The sequence below is a fragment of the Electrophorus electricus genome, chromosome 24, assembly GCF_041902795.1.
Source record: "Electrophorus electricus isolate QZ-2024a chromosome 24, ASM4190279v1, whole genome shotgun sequence".
Lineage (NCBI taxonomy): Eukaryota > Metazoa > Chordata > Actinopteri > Gymnotiformes > Gymnotidae > Electrophorus > Electrophorus electricus.
Window position 1 is genome coordinate 12,619,045 of NC_137520.1, and position 21,167 is coordinate 12,640,211.

Below are 21,167 nucleotides of genomic sequence, written 5' to 3' on the forward strand. Positions count from 1 at the left end.
GCTCCAGAGGGCGGCAGCCGTGGAGCAGGACGGGACTGGGAGAGATCGGAAGGCGCGGCGGGTGCGATGAGGTGGTGTTCTCTGTGCGCTCGCCCCGAGGAGGGGTCAGGCGTGGCATTAACGACGTGCGCGGCACGGCTGGGGAGGCGTGAGGGCCTTTATGGGGCCGCGTGTGCTGACGGCAGCAGAGCCCAGGCCCACTGAAGGGACTGCGCTGGGAGGGGCTCAGAGTGGCCAGCACGAGGCGCACGCGCGTACAGACACGCGTGCAGAGGCGGTTGCAGCGAGCCGCAACACAAACCCTGATGCCCTCGTGCACGGTACTCGCTACACACGCAAGCACACACGTGGACACACAAGCGCACGCACACGCATTCTCACACACACACACACACATACACACACACACACACAGACACACACGTACAGTCGAGCATGACATCATGAGTGTTGTAATCTAGATCTGTTCACAGTAAAAGGGGTCTGGGCTCAGAGTTCCACCACCCCTAAAAGCCGTAATGGAGTGCGCATGCGCCTGCGGCTGGTATGGGATTATGGTTCCTCAGTAAAGGGTTCTAATCCCCAGACACTGAGCACGTGCCTCACAGCCCTCCGCCCTGACCCTGAGGTCTCTGGTGGGCTGAGATCAAAGGCCTCTGGGGTCCCCCACCCAAAAAAAGGGTTTTTAAAAATGTATTAATAATTAGAACATGGAGAGAAAGGGGCGCTGATGAGCTCATGGGGCTGACGCAGAGGGGTTTCTGATGGTCAGGGAGAGGCCGGCACGGCGCTCTCTCCAGCCACAAACGTCTGCAGGACACGCCAGAGATGCTTCGCTAAAATTGAATAGAATTATCAGAAAGGCAGAATCTGCAGATATGCTGGTTTAAACACCCCCACACCCACTCATACAGATATGTTGGTTTAAACACCCCCACACCCACTCATACAGATATTCTGGTTTAAACACACACACTCATACAGATAACAGATATGCTGGTTTAAAAACACCCACACAAAATCATCCAGTGCGAGCTGTTCAGCAACACACCAAACATACCCGGTATAGGTGATGAACGCCAAAGGCCATTCCAGCTATGATGATGGCCAGGGCACCATAGTCTCTCCATCTGTAACCAGGGGGACCTGTAGACACACACACACACACACACACACACACACACACACACACACACACACACACACACACACCACTGAAACTGGCCGCTGTAGTCACAAAACCCAGGCAGCATGGCTGTCTCTGCAGACATCAACTAACACAAAACAAAAACGTCTCTCAGTAGAAAAGCGTCAGCACGGTGACCAGAAGGACCAGCACATCAGACAGGGACATCACAGGAGTAACGGAACCGAGAACAACGATCGGATTCCCAGAGAACGGGTGTCAAGAGAACAAGTTCTCTACTGCAGTGAGAAAACAGAGGTGGAAAGTCCCTGTTAGGACGTATGGGGTTGATCTCTCGCTCGGCTGCACATGCATTGTGATGAGAAATACACAAAATAGCAGCAATCATATTTTTCCACAACCTATGTATACAAGCAGCATGACAAATGTGTGATTGCTGGATCAGGAAACAGATGCCACATCAATGAGGGCCACTTCACCTCATGCTCATTCTCAGAAAGAGAAACCAATGACCCAGAAAAAAAAAAAAAGTCTTCTGAGAACATTGAATATAGATATAACAGCATATGACCCAACACATACACGGTGGAGATACTGCATTACTGCAACAGTGTTGTGTTAATCCCATGACAGAAATGAATGACTGGGTGCAAATTTAATGTATTTGCCCTGAAATAGACTAAAGATATGCCTTGTCTCAAAGGTCACAGTTTAGCCAGAAGCAGCCATTTCTACTCTGGCAAGGCCAGGGCGACGGGTAAAAAATTATCATGCAAATAACCGCAGACCAAGCAGAGAAGTAATTAAAGCAAATCTGGCTGTGGCAGGTCAACATGTCACATACAAAATGCTCCATTTTGTAACATACCGAGCCTGGGGAACAGGTGTGTTGCAGTAATTTGTCTGAATCTGCTCTACTGAATACAAATAAACAGGGCATCTAATAGACTTGTGAAGTGAAGCTGCCTCTGTTTTTCTGTTCTTTTCTTTTTTAAAAAAAAAAAAAAAAAGCTGTGTTCCTTCAGCTTTGACGAAAAACAGGCGGTCACGGCCCAGTAAGCAGACGATCATATCCGATGACATCTTGTGCGATTTGACATGGCCAAGAGAGAGAGAGAGAGAGAGAGAGAGAGAGAGAGAGAGAGAGAGAGAGAGAGAGAGAGAAAGCCCTCCTAAACGCCATTCAGAAAGCAGGGTTTGTCTAAAGTTGATTTCAGGCGACATCCGATGCCCACAGGCACGTCAACAACCTTCTCATCACAGCCCAGTACTCGCATAACTACAAACACCAGCTTAACTGAACAGTCTGCTGCGTTATACGTTTAACAGCCTTTCGCTGGTTTGCCAGAGCAGCTGGTGACAGCTTGGATGACAGCAAAGGGGGGTGGGGGGCTACGGCCGGTTCCTCGGGTTCTCCTCGGGTTCCCCTCGGGTTCCACAAAAAAGTTAAGACTTCTCACGGTCTTTGACTCGAGCTCTCCGCAGCCGGACTGCCCACGTTAGCCAAGACGGAGTCCCGACAGCGCCCCTCCGCTCCCTACCAACGACTTCTATTTGGCCACACGAGGCGGGGAGCCCGAGTCTGGTTCCCCCCTTTTTTCCAATCTTCGCTGAAATTTATTGGGTTCAGGGAAGGCCCTGCTGTCCTTCTGTCGGCTGAAAATAGAGATCAGAGTATCCATTACTGCGACAGAGATGGATGCAGGTCTCTATGCGTCGTCCCCATAACAAGGACATCAAAGGGAGGTGGCCCCCTCTTTTCTGCCTGACCCCCGTACAAGACTCCCGGCTCACACCTCATTATGCACTTCTCTTATAGCCGTTTTGATATAAACCCCCCGCCCCCCCCTCGCCGGAGTCGGCCCGGATCTAAGTACTCGGCCATCCCATCAACACGGCTTTCATTACAAAACATGAGACGCTCAGGAGTCAAGGACGGTGTGGCAATAAATGAGGGTGGAATACATCTGGAATCATTGTCATATGGGTTAAGCGTCGCGCGGACTTCATTCCGCATTGGGAAAATCGGTGGCCAGCCCGTGGCTCATAACCGGCTGAGGTAATAAAGAGCCAGGTTGGAGAGGAGCAGGCCTTTCCCTGGCCAGCCCTCGTGATGGAGGGGGTGTTACGTCACCATCCCACGTGGCGGAATTAATTACAGATATGCACAAACGGAAGGCCAGCCGGTGCCATAAGCCAACCAGAGCGATTGGATCCATGCAATAGCACTAGTCTATTGGAGACCATTGTACTTCCAGTTCAGACTTCAGGTCACATGATAAACAAGAAAAGCCAGCGAGAGGAGAGGGTATTTGGGGAGCAGAGTTAATAACTGCACTGAAGGAACAGCCTTCTTTTGTCCAAGCAACGACGGGTATCTGCACAGTGACCGGGGATGTGCAACTTACCGTACGGAGCAGGCACCAGCGGAGCGTGCTGCAGGGTGAGCGCGGGTCCTGCAGGACTCACGGCCAGGGTTTCCTGCGCGCTGCCGGAACGCTGGATGGCCATCTCCACCTCCTCGTCAGTCAGACCTGCGCAGAGAGGGTCATCAAAGCCACCACACTGTGCAGCTGGAGAATTAAAGCAGGAAGAAACGTGACAACCGGAAATCAAGGTCGGGCAGCGGAGAAGGATGGAAGAGGCGGGAGCCGTCCTCCCGACGGTGGAAGTTCTACCACGACCACCAGCGTTTGTATAAACCGAGCACACAGAAGCCTCTGGGAGTGATCACAGGATCCAGTTCCCGAACTGGAACGTTGGGCCTGACTGGCACTGTGGAGATGATCTCCATTACGGTCGGCCCTCGCAGTGAGGACAGCTCGTCCATTTCCAGCTGCATTATTTCCCCAGGTGGAGCTCTTCGAAACCCCAGACAGATAAAATGCATTATTTTAATTTCTTCATTGTAATGTAAATGTATTACATAATTTTGCAAATGCCAATATAATCTAATCTTCAGATCTTTTTTAATGATTTTAGTCATGATTAAATTGCACAGAGGTCCCTGATGGAAAATGACAGGGGAGGAGGGGAAAAAAAAATCTAATTTTAACATTTCCTTTTGTGGAAAAAAACGGGGGTTTATTTCCAACACCTCGCGCAGCCACTCGTCTGTGTGTAGTCTTTATTAAGCAATCCGAAATAAAGTCCCAAACCTGTATCCACCAGCATGTAAAGAAAGAGAAAAGGCCTCTGGAGAACTGTCTATTCATACAGCCAGAGCTGCGCTTTGGACATTTAATGAACACATAAAAGTGGTGGAAACATTATAAGCACATCTACAATTGGCACGTAAACCCCACCCACCCACCGCCACCAATCACGATTTAGTCCTACTGGGTCAAAAAGGATACAGCTTCCATCAAAGTGCAAGTCAAATGCATCACTTTTATACACACACTAGCTATACAATACTACATCGACTCTCTCTATAACCTTTGTTTGTCCACAGTAGACTGGAGTGTGTCATTTCTGTCATTGTGTGTTTAGCACAGTGATCTGCGGTTGCTCTCTCTCTCTCTCTCTCTCTCTCTCTCTCTCTCTCTCTCTCTCTCTCTCCTCCTCCTCTCTCCCAGCAGCCTAAGTGCGAGGGCTGTTTACTGGAGATGTCCCTCTGGGCATTTCAGCACTCTATTCCACATGCTTTCATACGACTCCGCTGCTTGCCAGAGTGCCAAAAGGCTGAGCTTTGCTCCAAATTGAGCTGTTTAAAGAGCAGACAGCAAGCTGTTTTTGTGCTGTAATACACATATCATAAATGTGGCAAACGCCAGTGGCCAGGAAGAGCCAAGAGCTTGGCAGCGAACAGAGCCTCTGCCTGCTCTGCCTGTCTACTGTCAGCTGGGGAGGAAATCAGACTCCTGGAGACTAAGAGCTTTCCAAGATCAAGAGCCGTAATGACAGCCACAGAGCCGCACTTAAAAAGTCAACGATAAGAAACAATTATCAAAAACAACCCGACCAAAATGCACACGAACATAGGGCAAATGAACGTGGTGATCCTACAGAAGGCTCATAAAAGGCGATTCATTTGACTCATAACTTAAAATTACCATGAAATGTTCTAATTTGTATCTAAAGTGTGCATCACAGGACATCGCTGGATCCAAGTTCTTAAGTTCACGAAGGGCAAAACATTGATTTCAGCGTGACAACTACATTCATGGACCCATGGCCATAAAAGACTGGGCTGAATTGAGTTTCTCAGCCTAATTTCATGAAGGAAAGAGCTCCGTGCCCAGTGCTGGACTAATTCCCCGTCAGACAGAGTATTAATGAAATTTATAACTTCACCGTTTTCATTAAAATGACCATTTACTCACTTTTATCACTCTTCTAGAAAACTCCGGGTTAAGGTCAAAGACACGAGGAGGTTCTCTTTAAACTCACGGAACGTGGGGGGAGGGGGTCCGTCAGCTCTTGAGAACTACAACGACCATGAAAATGGTTGAGTAATTTCAGTCAAATATTGGCCATCCTGCCTTGCCTGGTGGCGCACGAGTCAGGAAGCAGCCGCAGTCTCGTGTGCTGAGCTGGACTGTCCAATAAGCAATAACGTGGCCCTGGACTCGCCATCCATCTGACCACAGCAGACTGCATGGTGGCAGACTATTGAATGAGACAGAGTGGACACCTCCCCCCCCACACACACCATCCAGCCCACCCCAACCACACCCACCCACTTCTACTTCAGCCTCATTGCCTCTTGATTGAAAGTGAGAGACAGACACTTCTGGGAAAAGTTCATGTATTCAGCATTCAGCTTTGAGCAGCGTCTATTTCTAAAGACACCACAATAAACAAATATGTACATATCCGTAACGTCATTTGAATTCTTAAATAGCACCTTGGGTGAAACTACAAAGGGCTTTTTTTCCCCTCCACGTCGTAAATAGATGCATGCACATTCATTAATACACGTGCTTTTCTTGTGGATTTTAAGACCAGTCAGCTATTTTGTTGCCTGTGATGCCTTTATTATAAAGAAAATAGGATGACAAATAAAAGGCCTTTGAGAGCCAATTTGAAAAGAAAGACAAGCAGGAGAGGCTGAATTTTCCATATAAAAGGGAAAGCACACAAAAAGAAAATGGGAAATTTATTATGGTTTCCAAAACCTGTAGAATGACCTCCTGGACCCCCATTTCGGATCGACCTGCCGCGAGATGATTTTCTTTTTTTAAAGACATAAATTACATCTAATGATGACACCGTAAAAAAGAACAATAATGGAAAGCTATTCTGTATTTCATTATACAGTATTATTTGGTGCACCTGATACACGCAGTGCCTGTTTATGAGTCATCGTATTAGCGCGTGTTCAGGCCAAGCATTTGCTTTGACCTTGCTGTTCTCATTGGGGCATGAAATTACGGTGGTGGCACCTCGATATTACGGCTATAAATACTGTAAACTGCATATCTGGGCTACGTTTTCTATTGTCTTTCAACATAAACCGGATCGGTATTTATTTAAAGGAAAACCCATTTCTCCTCGTATTATTTACAGCTCCATTTTCTGTGCCGTTTTTACCTTTTGGCTTTTTGTTGTTGTTGTTGTTTTTGAGAGGTGACGAGGCGACTGGGCTGGGAGGTGGGTGGATCATGGAATGCAGTTCTTCAGAACTTTATGGGTTAAGAATGAGCTCAGACAGCCAGTTCTAAAATTGCTTACAAAAAAAAATGCTTAGCCTTTAAAAAACGGTGAATGCTGTTCCACCGGCCTACAAGGCCTGAATGATTATGTTGCCCTTGAGTGAGTATTACATACATTTTGAATATGAGGGGGGGGGGAGGCATGGCTCATAAACAGACAGAGGTCAATAGGTTACGGAGAGTCGGGGAGCGACTTCGACCTGTTTTGCATGTGCGTGTCCATGGGACAGAACTCTGGGCGAGGCGCTCGCGTCCCCGACCACAGTGCTGTCGCGGGACACTCGCGTGCCCTAAATAATGACCACTCTCATAGCACATTCATTTATGTATTAAAAAAAAAAGAAAAAAAAAAAAAAACAGCTCATGTTGGGGTGGGGGGGGGGGGGGGGACCCGACACACTGCTCTCATTTCCCTGCTTTATTGCCCTCCTCTGATGACAAAGTGAAAGAGGGCCCGGGCTAGGTGGCGTCGTGGAGTAATTTATAACCACATCAATCCCTCTGCATTCTCCTCAGGCCTTGGTCATTGCCATTTTTGTCCAAGAGGTGAGTGGCATAACCTCACTTGCAAACACCATCCTATTAATATCTGGGATGATGAACCATACCCTTTCCTTCATGGCATGGGCGGTATTATACGCCGCTGTCCCGCCTGACTCTCTCGCTGTAATGAAACGACTATAATGAAGAACACCAGAGAGGTCAGAGAGCCAGTCCTAACCCTGCTGTGCCAAACGTTCAGATGTGCAACCTGTACATAAAGTCAAGATAGTAAGAGCAAGATCATAAGAACGCCAAGGGGCAAGTGAATGTTTACTGGCAGACTGCTAGGCCTAAACTCGGAAGAGTGAGCTAGCCTGTGTTTAATGCTGTAGTCTGACTTAATGGACTGGTTTCCTTGACATGGTTTAAGTCTAGTCTTGAACTAAACTGAACTGACAATGATGAAGAAACATGGATTTTTAAAAAAAATCTAGTTTTAGGTTTAATCTGGGTCATGGTAACTGGCTCATAGTAAGTTTATTGGAACATAAAGGAAAATACTGTGAAGTGGAACCTAAAGATTAAACGATGTGATGAGATTTCTTTCCATCTTGTACTTTCACTAGTAATAACATTTCATATCTGCGGTTAATGAAATACTATTTTTAGAAAATATCACCCAAAGAGTAACACAGTTATCTAGGCCATATAACAAAATGTGTAATTCCCTGTGCACACTAGTTAAATTACCTGTTTACGATACATTAGTGTAGATTTCTCTGTGCTTACAGCAACCAATCACCTCTCCTTTCAAAGGATGGGGGGGAGGGGGGGGGGGTATGGAAATAAGAGGGGTATCCTTCGGTGCAGATTAGAGCATTACCAGTGCATATAAATAATATGTGGAGGAGAGATTCTCGTGTAAAGATTCTGCAACATGTAATCAAAGTGCCGTCTAGTTCTCCCTCCATCAGCAGTACGCCTCTCCAGCTGCAGGAATCCAATTTAAATCCCACTCCACCCGGCGATGGCATTGTTTTATTTTATGTGAGCTTTGACATTTCTCGCTGTTAATACAGAGAAAAATCGGACAATATTTACATAAATATGACATTAAACTGCATTAGAAATTAAGATGGACACGTATCTGTAGTTTTGGGGATGTGTGAGTGGAAGTGGGTTGGAGAGGGTGCTCCGGAGGTCAGGATTTTTGGGAGGCGGGTGCACAAGAGGACAGGGAGAAGTTCACAGCACGCCGGAATGATTCCAGCTGCTCCAGAGTGGGACGGCAGTGCACAAACACCCTGGAACATCATTGCACCGATGTAGGGCTAGCGCTTTAAAATGCAAAAGAAATGATCTGGAAGAGGAACATGCACAATTTTTGATACCAGTCTGTGCTCAAATTGTGGCTACAGGCAACACGTAATAACAGTGTAGTCATACACTCAGAAGCAAACGATGCAAATCTTACTCCCAGGAATACATTGATAAGCATGTAGTTATAGGCACGCATGCACTAAAACCTATGCACCGTATGTAATTAAGAAGGATATCGGAGACAAACCTTGTTCCATGGTTAAATCTATGTTTAGAGCTTATTGCTATGACCTTGGTTTAACACTAACCCTAATTATTGGGTATTAGCTATAAACAGAGAAAATTAAAGGTCACCCTCATAACTTTCGAGCTGTCATTTCTGATACTGTACTTAAGGCATGTTTTAATATGAAATATATGTCAATCAAACCAAAATTTCGGCTTTGAATAAAAATGAAAAAACCCAGCCGAAAAGACTACATGAGGTGCTTGCCTGCTTAAATTGCTTCTGTGAACTCAGCAGGGCTCTGGGGGGGGGGGAAGGTAAATTTTGTGTGAAATTTAATAAAGTGAAATTGGCTTACGATTACTCAGCACTTTGCCTTCAGACTAGCTGCCCTCCTTCCTACCCTTCAAATTGCACTAGACGCTTTCAAAGTGATACAACATCGTGACATAATTACATTGTTCAAGGTGAGGCGCAGTAGAAATGGTCTTTTGCTGACACAAGGCGATTTTCCACAACATGCAAATTTACACACAGCTCACTTGTAAGCTGGCGCCATTTGAAGGCATAACTCTTTGTGAAAACCGCTTACCCAAAACAAAGGGAGGCTAATTGTTGATCCACAGTCAAAATATAGGGGTTACTGTGACACCATGACAACAGTTTGCAGCTAATTTACAAGTCCATCAAGAGACAGCTCTGTGCTAGCTCATGTGGCAACAATTCCTCTTTATAGAAGTATATTTAAGTTGTCAAACACTGGTTTAAACCATTTGACAAAAACTGTCCAGAGCTTTGGACTTAAAATGTGCCACTGTTGGTCATGGTTGTTAGACTATTCAGTAGATAGTAGCGTGGCATGCAGGTTTAAAGCAATAACAAGTGAAAACTGACTGAGGCGAACAAATGAGGAGGCATTGTGCTAACACAAAGCTGTATAAATAACTTCTCAATTCCAGAGACAGGCGATTAAAAAGACCAGTGACCTGGAAACAGCACCCTCAGCGAAAGATCTCCAAATGTCCAAACAAAAATTACATCATTGACTTAGAACAGCAATGTCCCACACTTCGAGCTTGCAGATCTACTGGAGCGACGTGGGACCCTGGAGACCTCTCATTATGGTGGAGCAGAATCCCCGCTCCTCATTAGGGGCCACTATTGACCCTTCACGAGGTCAAAATCACGTCATCATCAACGTCATTTCTTATCACAAAGTCAAATATTACTGAAATCAACTTAGAACAGTTTGGACATGACGGTCTTATATATTTCAAAATATGTAATTAGGTAGCTTCAAACATTAGGCCTACCTAATCAAAGTTTAAAACGGAAATTTTAAAAAGCTAACTCTAGGGGCAAAAAAGAAAATCAACAGAGTAAATCACACTGCAGAGCTGCAAGGAACTGTGAAAAGTGTACAGGAACAGTATCTCTACTTTTTAACAGATTTCTTCTGCTATGTCCGACTTATGACGCATGCGATTCCACTGAACTCAGCCAACAAAGCTGTGACCTAATTATTGCACCGACACATCCATTATTGAGCCGAGTTTTGGCTCTTTAAATAGTCCTCCCATAATAATTAAACTATTTATCCCATTACATGAAAATGTCCAAACGTTCTGAATATGTAATGAACAGAAAACCTGGAAAAAACCCCCCACTAAGGAACCAGACATTAACGTTACACGAGCAGCACAAGTTATGAATTATGAATAAAATCAAACAGCTGCTAACGGGACTGACCGATGAGGGAAGGTTCTGAGGATACTGGGTAGTCAAGCTAGTCATAATAGCCAGTTGATGCGAACAAGACCTGTCGGCAAGTATAGATTATGTCTCATGTTACCCCTTCTGGTCATGGAGCTTTTAGGCTCACCATCCTCCGTCTTCTTCTGGCACAAACAGGGCCCAAATCCCCCTGCTTTTAAGGTTACGTAGCCCCTCAAAAACCAGAGAATTTATGGCAGAACATGAAAGAAAAAAGACAGGTCAAAGCTGAAATCTATGTTGGAAGAATTACACAATCTGATGTCATATAAAGATTAGTCACTAGGACTTTTTTTGCAGGCGGCCATTTTTGGTATTCTAAATGAACAAATAATTAGACTCATCCAAAAAAACAAACACTTTCATTAAGAGCAAACACCAAAACCTTATGGAAGTTGTTTTAATTTGCTGGTTTTCTTCACAACAGATTCACCTTTTGAAAGCTTTATTTCTTTTAAAGATTTTAATATACTTGTTGCATTTGCAAAACATTAACTCAAACTGGATTCGGTCTGATGATGGTGATACCCAAGTTCCAGAGTCAACACCGGCTGTCAAAACACGTGACAAATGCCCAGGTGTGTTAAAACGCATCTGTTTTAACATTTGCCAAAAGGCTACAACGAACATAAACCACAGACGAAGCCTTTAAACAGACTACCCCATATTCATCACACAGAGGGTGTTCATCTTTCTGCTTTCAAAATGGTCATTGAATTCTTAGGACATACAAGAGCAGAACTGAGGGCTTGTTGGTTCTAATACACAGCACAGACTAGTGAGCAGTGTTTGAATGCTGGTGTGGCGTGAATCAAATGCACATATTGATAAACACCTAAACAGCTCTGGATTCAGACCGAATGCATATGTATGCTCACACCACACTGTTCTGCTGGTCGATAAAATCTTCCAGTGCTTTAATATTTATGATAACAGCTAAATTAAGTAAAAGTCTTAAAACGCTGGGAGGGAGCATCATTGACGATCTCACCGAAAGTACGGGAGTGTCCGTCAATATTCATTTTCTGCATCCCAAAGAAGCATCCCAGCTAGTAGGTCATTTATCCCCCACAGCTGGGATCAAGCTCTCTGCAACAAAATCGACCCCTACCTGACCCTGCAGGGCCTGCGACCACAACACTGACCTTTCACCCTTACAACAAATGATCTCATCGGCATCTTCATCCAGCGTCTGTGTCACGTTACCCATTATGATCCCACAATGAGTAATATGAATTATCACAATTTGTTATTATAAACATTTTCAGAACATTCTGATAACCACTCACCTTTTTTCTTCAGGAAAGCTCTTCTGGTAGCCAAAGGACTTTGACGAACTTTCGGGTTTTGCAGGAACTTCACTGCTGTAGCAATCTGCAAAGGGGGGGGGGGGAGGGGGGTGAATCTTAAGTGTCTAGAGTCAAGTAACCTACCGTCTGCTGCAAATGGCATTCTCGAAAACTCATTAGAAACAGGAGAAAGGTGGAATAATTCTTGAATGGGCAATTATTGTGCATGCCTCATAGTCCACGGTGTATCGTTGGCCAATAGCAGGAACTTCAGAGAAACTACCCCTCACTGTAAGTATATGGACGGCTAGACCACCAAACCACTTTAGAGATAAATCTGTGAAATGAGTGAATCAGCAGTTATAAAATTATCCCATCAAGGTTTGCTGAATAAATGGGGTATGGAGTTTAATTTGCCATTATCCTCTTTAAGACAAACTCCAAGCCTTAAGTGAGCAGGGACTGAAAATCTATACTTAATGCTGAAGTGCCCATCTCTATCTAATAACTGCAGAATACCTGGCTGAAAACTTCAGCGATTCTTTAAGAAGAAAATGCATTATGATCAAATAACCAAGCCTGCATGTTGTAATGACCGCGTGTTAATGCACTAGAAAATTAAATATCATCAGGACATGTGTAGTTGTAAGTGCAGTGGGGTGTTGATCGATTCCATCATGTTTTCCTTTGAGATGCCCTTTAATCTGCCACTTTGGCAAGCTTTCCCCAAGAATTAAAAAAAAAAGGCCTCCTTCCTTAAACACCATTACAACATGAATTTGAAGTGGGGTCTCTGAAGTGGAGCTTTTAAAGAACAGATAAACATGAAATAACATCTGCAGATAGGTGGAGACGCACACTCAAGAGCAGAGCCGGGCTGTCTCGTTATCGCACCTGTGGTCCCCGTGATTCAATTGTAAAAGTCATTCCTCTAATAGGTTGAAAGGTTTTGATTACTGTTCTTTTTCTTTACATGGCAAAAGATAAAAAGTGATTGAGCACACTGTCCGCTGTAATTCATTTTAGGTAATGCATTGCATATACTAAAGACCCTTTTCAATTCAAAAGAATTGCATTTTGAAGAGAGGCTGAGGACAATGTGCAACACTAAGACTGGCTAAGTGTCTGCATAACTCTTCAAAGACAAATCAAGACAGACTAAAATCGGGGACACAATTTTCTGATAAAAACCCATCATATAGATTTCAAATTACTGAATCATTCCCCCACCCCTTTTTCTGCAGAGGTTGGAGGGTTTAAAATGAAAAGAAAATTGAAATAATCACCAACTTAAGACACAGCAGCTGATATTGCCCATGATTATGTTAGCATTTCCTGAAAAAATACTATGGGATCTGTTTATAGCTCCACCATCCTATGCTATAAATCTTCATCAAAACATCTAGACACACGGAAGTCTGTTCAATCCTGCGTTCTCCGTCACACCTACAGAGCGCAAGGCTTACACTAAAAGCGTGGACATTCCTGGATTGGTTATGCTGAAGGCGTAATGAACTCTTACCCGAAACCTTCACGCCAGGTAGGTTAGACGATTACAGAGTGTGTGGTGAAAACCCCGTCAGAGGCCTGAGGAGCACAGTCACAGTAAAAAGGGCCCAAACTACATGTTTCAGAAGTATACAAATGATCGGCTTCGAAAAGTTTTCGAACATTAACTGATTCAATGAGAGAAACGCGAAGTGTGGAAGTGATTGAGTAACCGTTTGGCTGGTGTCCCAGATTACAAGACCAAAGCTGCCTCCTTACTGAACCACATTTGCATATTGTGCTTCGGAGTGTTCATTTTAGTACTCGATTAGAAACTATTGAAAGTCCATGCATTTTTGTGCTTTTCCCATTACCTCATAAAAATTGTCACAGCATACAGTATATTCCACATACATATCAATTAACGACAAAAATAAAATCTTAATTGATTCATTGATGGACAAAAATATGCCACGAGGCATGCTGTTTTATTTTTGCATGTAAAAGGTCAAAGCTACACTTCCAACAAAAATTACGACCCTTTTTGCCACGGAGACTAAACGGGACTTCTGCCAAAGACGGACGTAGCCTAGCATCCTTGTAAACTCTTCCCTAAAAGATGAAACCCGAAGTGGGATAACAAATGAGACGGATGCCCATTTATTTTCCTAGAGTGTTGCATGTGATCTACAGGGAGAGGGAAAAGTGCCTTTCTTTGCAGATGACATAGCTGCTTTGTGCAAGTTCCACTCAGACATCTCAATCAATTATAACCACATTGCGCAGATTTTAGTCTTGTGTAGTTATTGACTTCTACATCATCCTCATTGCGGTGTAAGGTAGTAGCGCGTGATTGTGCTTTTAAGGGCGAGAGCTGTACCAGTGTAAGTCAGTACACGGCACTTTTGGTTTGGCAGGCCAAATATTAACCTAAATTAAAAAGGTGGCTGCGTGTTGCTTTGCTGAATACCAGTAAATACTCTCTGTTAATAACCATTATTTTCTAGTGTTTCTTGTAAGGCTAAAATTGCTAATGCACTGAAAGTGCTCTCTGTTCTGACCAATAATCTTTACAAATGAGATAAATGATCAAGTGTCAGAGCGCAACTTAAAAAGTGGTAAAAACTCAATCACAGGAGCCGTGCGCCTGGAGACGCGACCGCCCAGATGAGCCTGACGACTGGAGCAAGTCTCACAAATCATGCAGCAATCTGATCGAGTTTGGATCGGACAAACAGTTTAATAGAGCACTTTCTCTCACTTCCCTCAGATTTGGATGAAGAGGTGATATCTCTCATCATATTGCCATCCGATCTGCTGTGCTCTCCCAGTTTCTTTCAGCGGGAGATTCTGGCATTTTGGCACAAAATAAGCTCGCTCAGCGTGCGAGTCGAAACAAACCTCACCTTTCGGCAGCCTACGAACAGCCCAGAGCAGACTGCAGAAGCAACTAGCCCATATACTGCTTTTCCCTAGTCTTGTGCACTGAACCCATTAGGGCCTTGGTACAGTATAGGAGAGGCGTGTAGTTTATGATTGGACAGATATGAATTTGTAGTCTTGACATGAGATAGGAATCTGAAAAGGAAGTTAGCAAGCTAGCTGTGCAAACGTTGCAGGCTCCATTTAAAACAAACAAATAAATAAATAAATAAAATCAAGTATTTTAGTGACTCTTCTTAATATTTCTGCTTAATTTAGAAAAACAACTAAACCGTGTTAATGGTTAAATTTGAAGCCATTAACAACCTAAGATGGAGATTCTGGTGCAAGGCTTTTTGAGATGAAAGCAGGCTGTCACCTCTCCTCCCTGCCTATAAAAGGTATACTGCAGCATAAAAACCTGGAAAACTACTAAAACACACTAACTGAACAGGATCAAGTCAAAATGAAATTCATGACCGAAATGTAGAGCTTAGTCTTTTAAGTGAGATGGAAGTAAGCGGCAAAATTGGGCAGCTCCCTTGATTATAAAACTCCACCAGCTTTCAGGAGTCATATCAGACTTGTTTTTGCACTTTTAACATTTGTGAGTAACAGATAAACAAAGTAAGACAAAATTCACCTCAGCTACATAAAAATAAAGAAACACGAGGAAAAACATCTTTGAGGGCAGCCTATATTTTTTCCTTTTGTAATATTTGACTTTCGGTTCAGTTTAAGATGCATGTAAAAGGAAAAAGGCTTATTTTCTATCTATAAACAGCTTCTGTGTAACAAACAAGCCTGAGAATACCCATCACTCGGTCTCCACTTTCACAAACTCTGCTCTCTGATGACAGCATCTGACATGTCGCTGACTGTACGAATCAGAAAATAAAACCGAAACCATAAACGAGCCGTTTACCTTAGAAGCGCTGCCGTATAAATCAACAGAGGAGAAGAAAGGCCTTCTGTGTGAGGTTGAGTTTGGGTCGAGGGCCAAGTCAAGTCATCTGGGGAGCATTCATTTCAGTTCACTGCTGCACAGGACAAAACGCACCGACATCGGCCCAAACCTGTTTAAGTCCGTCTTATAGGGAGGAAAAGGGCTTTAAATGGCTCTTCATTTCACAGCACCTGAACAATTATCTACAGACAAACGTACTGAAGCATAATGTAGAAAAACTTTACATAAGGGGTCACAGAACAATCAGGTTTCGCAAAGTGCAACACTCCCTCCCAAACTGCACTTGGGCCCTACATCGTGCGAGAGCGCAGAGCGGCTGGCGTGTTGTCTGGCAGACCTGAGACGATGAAGAAAGCCGCTGGGCTGCTGAGGAAAACTACGTCTCCGTGAGAGAGGACGGCAGAGATGACAGTAGGTGGGGGGCCCATCGCCAGAGCTAAAAGGAAACGGGTAAGGAAGCTAAAAGGAAATCATTAGCAAGTCTCGGGATCGAGTCTCAGTGCGAATCAATTCATTTCAAATTGCCCTGTACATTTGTGCAGAAGCAGCCATGATATAATAAAAAGCTAATAGAGGCAGGTGCAATTGTGTTAGGATAGTCTCAAATTCCTCCAAAACAACGTGGTGGGGGGTGGGTCTGGAGCAAGGAAGAGGGGAAGGCTGGCTTTCAACATTAATTAACTGTGTTCATGGATAGCAGGGATGTGGTCTCACGTGCTTTGCAACGAGTCCAAAAGTACAAGGACCCGAATGGGATTTTGACGCAATTACATATTCCTCACGTATCACCTAACTTGTTGATGCACTAAACGGTGTTTTTAATAATCTGAAAGGACGTCTCCAAAATGTCCTTCTAATTACAACATCTTTTCCAGTTACGCTGACCTTTAGCAGGAATGAAGCCCACATGGGAAGAGCGATCAGAAATGACACCTGACATGGCGCCTGCATGTGCGAACGCACACGTGTGGGAGTCAGAGAGAGAGACAGAACGAGAGTGAAGGAGAGAAGGAGCAATAGCAATGTAATGTCCACACGCCAACAGCAGCTCTACAAATTCAAAGCACACTCATGAAATAAAATAACTGGTCAACAGGATTATTTTACAAACAGGGCAGTGGACTAGTCTTACACGGTCAGTCATTTCACATTCTGTCCATGGCAGGTTTTTCCCTTGAGGCATCACTTTTAGGAGGTCACATTCAGGAAGTAAAGATATTACATATAGAGTTACACATATTTATTACTGATGACAAATGTAAGCTGTATGATTTTTCTATTTACTGAGTGAGTATCGAGCATGTAAGCTTTATCTGATGAGAATGAAGATATTCAAATCTGGCTGTGTTCTATTGAACTCCTGGGCGAAGCTTTAGCAACTAAAGGTCAGAACGAACATTTCTATGAACAAAACACAGAGTGGAAAACTTCATTGATGTTTGCTCTGCCGTGGTTTAAAAATAACCCTCGACAACTTCAGTCCTTCAGGCAGGCTACGGAACATCAACAGTGGATTATGCAATTTAACTCTGTGTGTGTGTGTGTGTGTGTGTGTGTGAGAGAGAGAGTGAGAGAGAGAGAGAGAGAGAGAGAGAGAGAGAGAGAGAAATGAAACAACACTTTGCACGACTGCATCGCACACAGTGTATGAGGCCATATTCAAGGGGCTGAAGGAAAAAAGACATTTGTGTGACCTGGCCAGTGGTGGGCTTTGGCTAGATCTGGTGGGCTTTGGCTAGATCCACATCCCCTCTGAATCCGCCTCACTGGCTGAACTAGAATTAAATACTTCTGAGCACAGAATCAAAATAAGATCCATTACATTGGCAAAGTAAATTAACAGAACCAGATAAGGTAGATTTTTCATAATTATTTGCGTAAGGATTTAAATGTGGTGGGGCTGATTTCCTTTAATAAGGGAGCTGGGTATATTCGTGCTGTGAGCCCAGCAGGTCACTAACACAAGCCTCAGTCTGGCAAGCACAAAAGGTGCGCACTGCAGGACTGATATGGGGAAAAGTATCAATATTTAATGGCAAGCTGTTGAAGAGAGAGACACATGGCTTTTCTGTGGCACTGTAACTTCCTACAGGGCTTACAGGGGGGGAGGGAAGCAATTATAAAATTCCTTTAAAACAGCTATAGTCACCAATGATGTTCTCAAAGAATGAAAAGTCCATTTCCCCCATAACATAGCACCTATAGCCACTCCCATAATGGACTATTCATTCTAACAAGTTGTTAAAACTAGCAAGTCTGAGTTTTAAGAAACACTATTGATAGCGCACTACCAAAACAGGCACATAGGCCGACGGGTCATTCAGACCTGACCATGGCATGTTTATAAGACACAGAAACCTCAAATCGCTCAGGCAAACTGTCACTTCATGGAGAAAAGGGCAGGTGTTTTTCACAAACAGCTTTTAATTCGGATGCAAGGACTGATGGGAAAGGAGCCGGGGTGACAGAGAGGGCAGGAAAGGTGGCCAGAAATGAACCAGGCTGGATTGAACCCCCTCCCCCCCCCCCGCCGCTACTCAGGCCTGCTCACCGCAAATCCGCCAGCAGTAATCCAGTAATGGATACTTCCTCAGCTCCTCAATTGGTCAAAATGTTTTCATACAATAATTTAATTCAGAAACACTTTTACAAAGCAAGAGTAATCAATTTTAATTAGTTGATTCCCCCCCCCCCCAATCGCATAAAGTTTAATGTACTGCCATCGATCTCCTTTGTTCTTTAATGCAGTGCTGCTTTCCTGTAATTTGAGGCTTTTCTTTCCCCCACTACTTTTACAGTCAATGATGACATTCAACGACAGTCTACACGTCTCTGAGCAAAGCAGAAGACTTGTTTCTCTCTCTCACACGCACGCACACACAAAAACATTAACCCTTTTACTTGTACGTGTACCCCTTCTCTAATTGCGTGATCATTTCCATGATTGCCCGTGACAGCTACTGACTCCTCAAAATGAACAACAACAAAAAAAAAATTAACAACACAGAAACCATAAAAAAAATTAATCAGATATAGAAAAATATGTTAGAGAACCTGCTGGCATCAAACATAAATGAACAGTGACACACAGCACTCCAGTGCCACGGCGCAACACGTCGTTGATCAGACACACAGATAAACACAAAGGCAATCTTGCACTGGCAATGGATCCCTGCCCTTCATTTCCACAGAAGGGACCACCACCCTTCACATCCAATTAGCTGATTGAAGCCAAATGAAAACGGCAGCAGTGGCGTGTGTGTGTGTGCGTGTGTGTGTGTGTGTGTGTGTGTGCGTCCAAGCCCAACAGCAGGATACACTGCAAAACAGCCAAGCCACTGACTGAGACCACCGCTCTGATGATCAGACTTTTCCTGCTTACTGATACACACAGGTGTTCTGCAGGTTGCCGTAGTCACACAGACACACACACACACACACACACACACACACACACACACACACACACACACACACACACACACACACACACACGAGAGTGCAGGCATACGCACAGGCACACAATTGCCAGAAATACTGGCACTAGGCTGTGCACACACAGCTGCTACTCCCACACTAAAATGGCTAATAGACGTACAGTGCCGGGACAATTAAAGGGAGACGTGCTTGCCAGTGATCAATTGATTGGGCGTAAGCACAATGTGACACTTGGAGGGGATAGCCACACCGGCAGCAGACAGATTGTGACATTCTGGTGACATTATCATCTCAGGGCTGCTCGCATTCAATAGGGGAGACCGCTAATCACGCGTTGTGGATCAACAATTTTGCAGTCTTCAAAAGGCTAGGAATTGGTGCCGTGACCCCCTTGCTGGCTGACACACCCCCGCGCACCACTGTGTGTGTGTGTGTGTGTGTGTGTGTGTGTGTAAGTGTGTGTGTGTGTAAGTGTGTGTGTGTGTGTGTAAGTGTCAGGTAGAGTAAGTAAAAGAGAGAGAAACTGAAGTGAAATATTAAGTCAGGGAAAGTTGAGACTCAGAGAGAAAGTTAAAGTGAGTAAGATGAGGGCAGAAAGGAAAGGTAGAGAGGAAGAAAAGAGCAGAAGAAACAAGACAGACAGAGAGAAGGAGGGAGAGAGACAGACAGACAGACAGGAAGAGAGTGCAAGAACACGTCAGTAGAGCCCCATTAGAGCTGACACTCAGAAGATGAATATCGCCATCTATTGGTCATTCAAGGTGGTGCAACAAAATTAAGTACATGCGGATAAACTGTCAAGCCTGCCAGGCCTTTTGTGTTAGTCAGAGCTGTCAGGAGCCATTACACAGCAGCAGGGACAACGGACCTCACATTTAAAGAGATCCTCCGACCACAACGAGCCGCAGGAGTGGGGCAGAGCAGCAGGGTGTCTCTGCACACCGAGCGCAGAGGGAACCAAAACATCCTGCACCAGTTCAGAACCACAGGGTCACGTAAAAGCACACTAGCAGCAACACTGCTACGTCCACGTCACCGACACCCAGAGGGACAGCTGTTAAATGTCCAGGAGATGAAGTCGTGATTAAACGCCGACTCACTCAGAGACTCACTCAGAGCGCCATTACTGTACCCGCAGGTTCCAGGAACCATGTACATAATCTCCGGTGGTATCAAATTCGAAGGTTCAACCCAAATTCCCCGCTGGTTCCATCGTGTACTGGCCCACAGTGGTACCGGCCAACCAGTTTCTGGTCGCAGACAGAAATCTGGGCTACAATGACAGCAGGCATGCCAAAGAATGTCTTTATTCGCAATTATTCGCACAGTAATCACAATCACGGTTTTGGCATCACCATTAACCGACCCCAAAAGGCCACAATTAATGCGTCCTTATCCAGCGCCGTGACCGCTGCATTAAAATCAAGTGCTTGTACAAACAGCACTCGTCAGTTTTGCTGAGTGCGTCTTGAGTCAAGGAACCAAGGCGGCCCGCTCTATCCGAGATCCGAGTAAGTGTTCAGAGAATCATAGATGTTCACTGTCAGGCATGCACCGACGATGTAAATAGCAAAATCTACAATGGCAATTGATAGTTACAATGATATGACGCCCACGCGTGTTTACAGTCAGTGGTGACTCTCAATCCATCATCAAACCAAACAGCATCTCACATGTATGCAAATGACATTTTCCTCATCACGTTTCATTGTTTGTAATGGGACAAAAAAAAAAAAACCTAAGAAAAACAAACAGGGATAAACAAACAGGGACATGCAGGGCAACCTCTCACATTGCAGAGTCCTGCCATGAGACCCTCCATGTTTGGGAGGCCCTGTAAGCACAGCCTCTGCTGGCCATTTGTAATAAAGAACCCGTGTGTGTGTGTGTGTGTGTGTGTCACTCCAATGTCACAGCATGGCGTGCAGGAACTCAGGGGGCTGTACTGGCAGGCCAC

The 21,167-nt window shown here is 44.6% G+C and overlaps 1 protein-coding gene across 4 annotated transcripts in view; it reads right to left on the reverse strand.

Moving 5' to 3' along the window:
- The window catches only part of pex14 (peroxisomal biogenesis factor 14), a 47,610-nt gene that overhangs the window by 13,199 nt on the left and 13,244 nt on the right, over nt 1-21,167 (reverse strand). The window contains exons 1-4 of one of the 4 annotated variants that reach the window (XM_081706643.1): nt 15,731-15,865; nt 11,896-11,980; nt 3,556-3,681; nt 1,061-1,146 (exon numbers count right to left, since the gene is read on the reverse strand). In XM_081706643.1, coding sequence (XP_081562769.1) covers nt 1,061-1,146; nt 3,556-3,658 — 189 coding nt within the window. In that variant the 5' untranslated portion in view covers nt 3,659-3,681; nt 11,896-11,980; nt 15,731-15,865. Of the gene's footprint in view, nt 1-1,060; nt 1,147-3,555; nt 3,721-11,895; nt 11,981-15,730; nt 15,866-21,167 lie in introns of those variants that run through there. The other 3 variants (XM_035522427.2, XM_081706642.1, XM_081706644.1) reach the window with 3 other exon arrangements.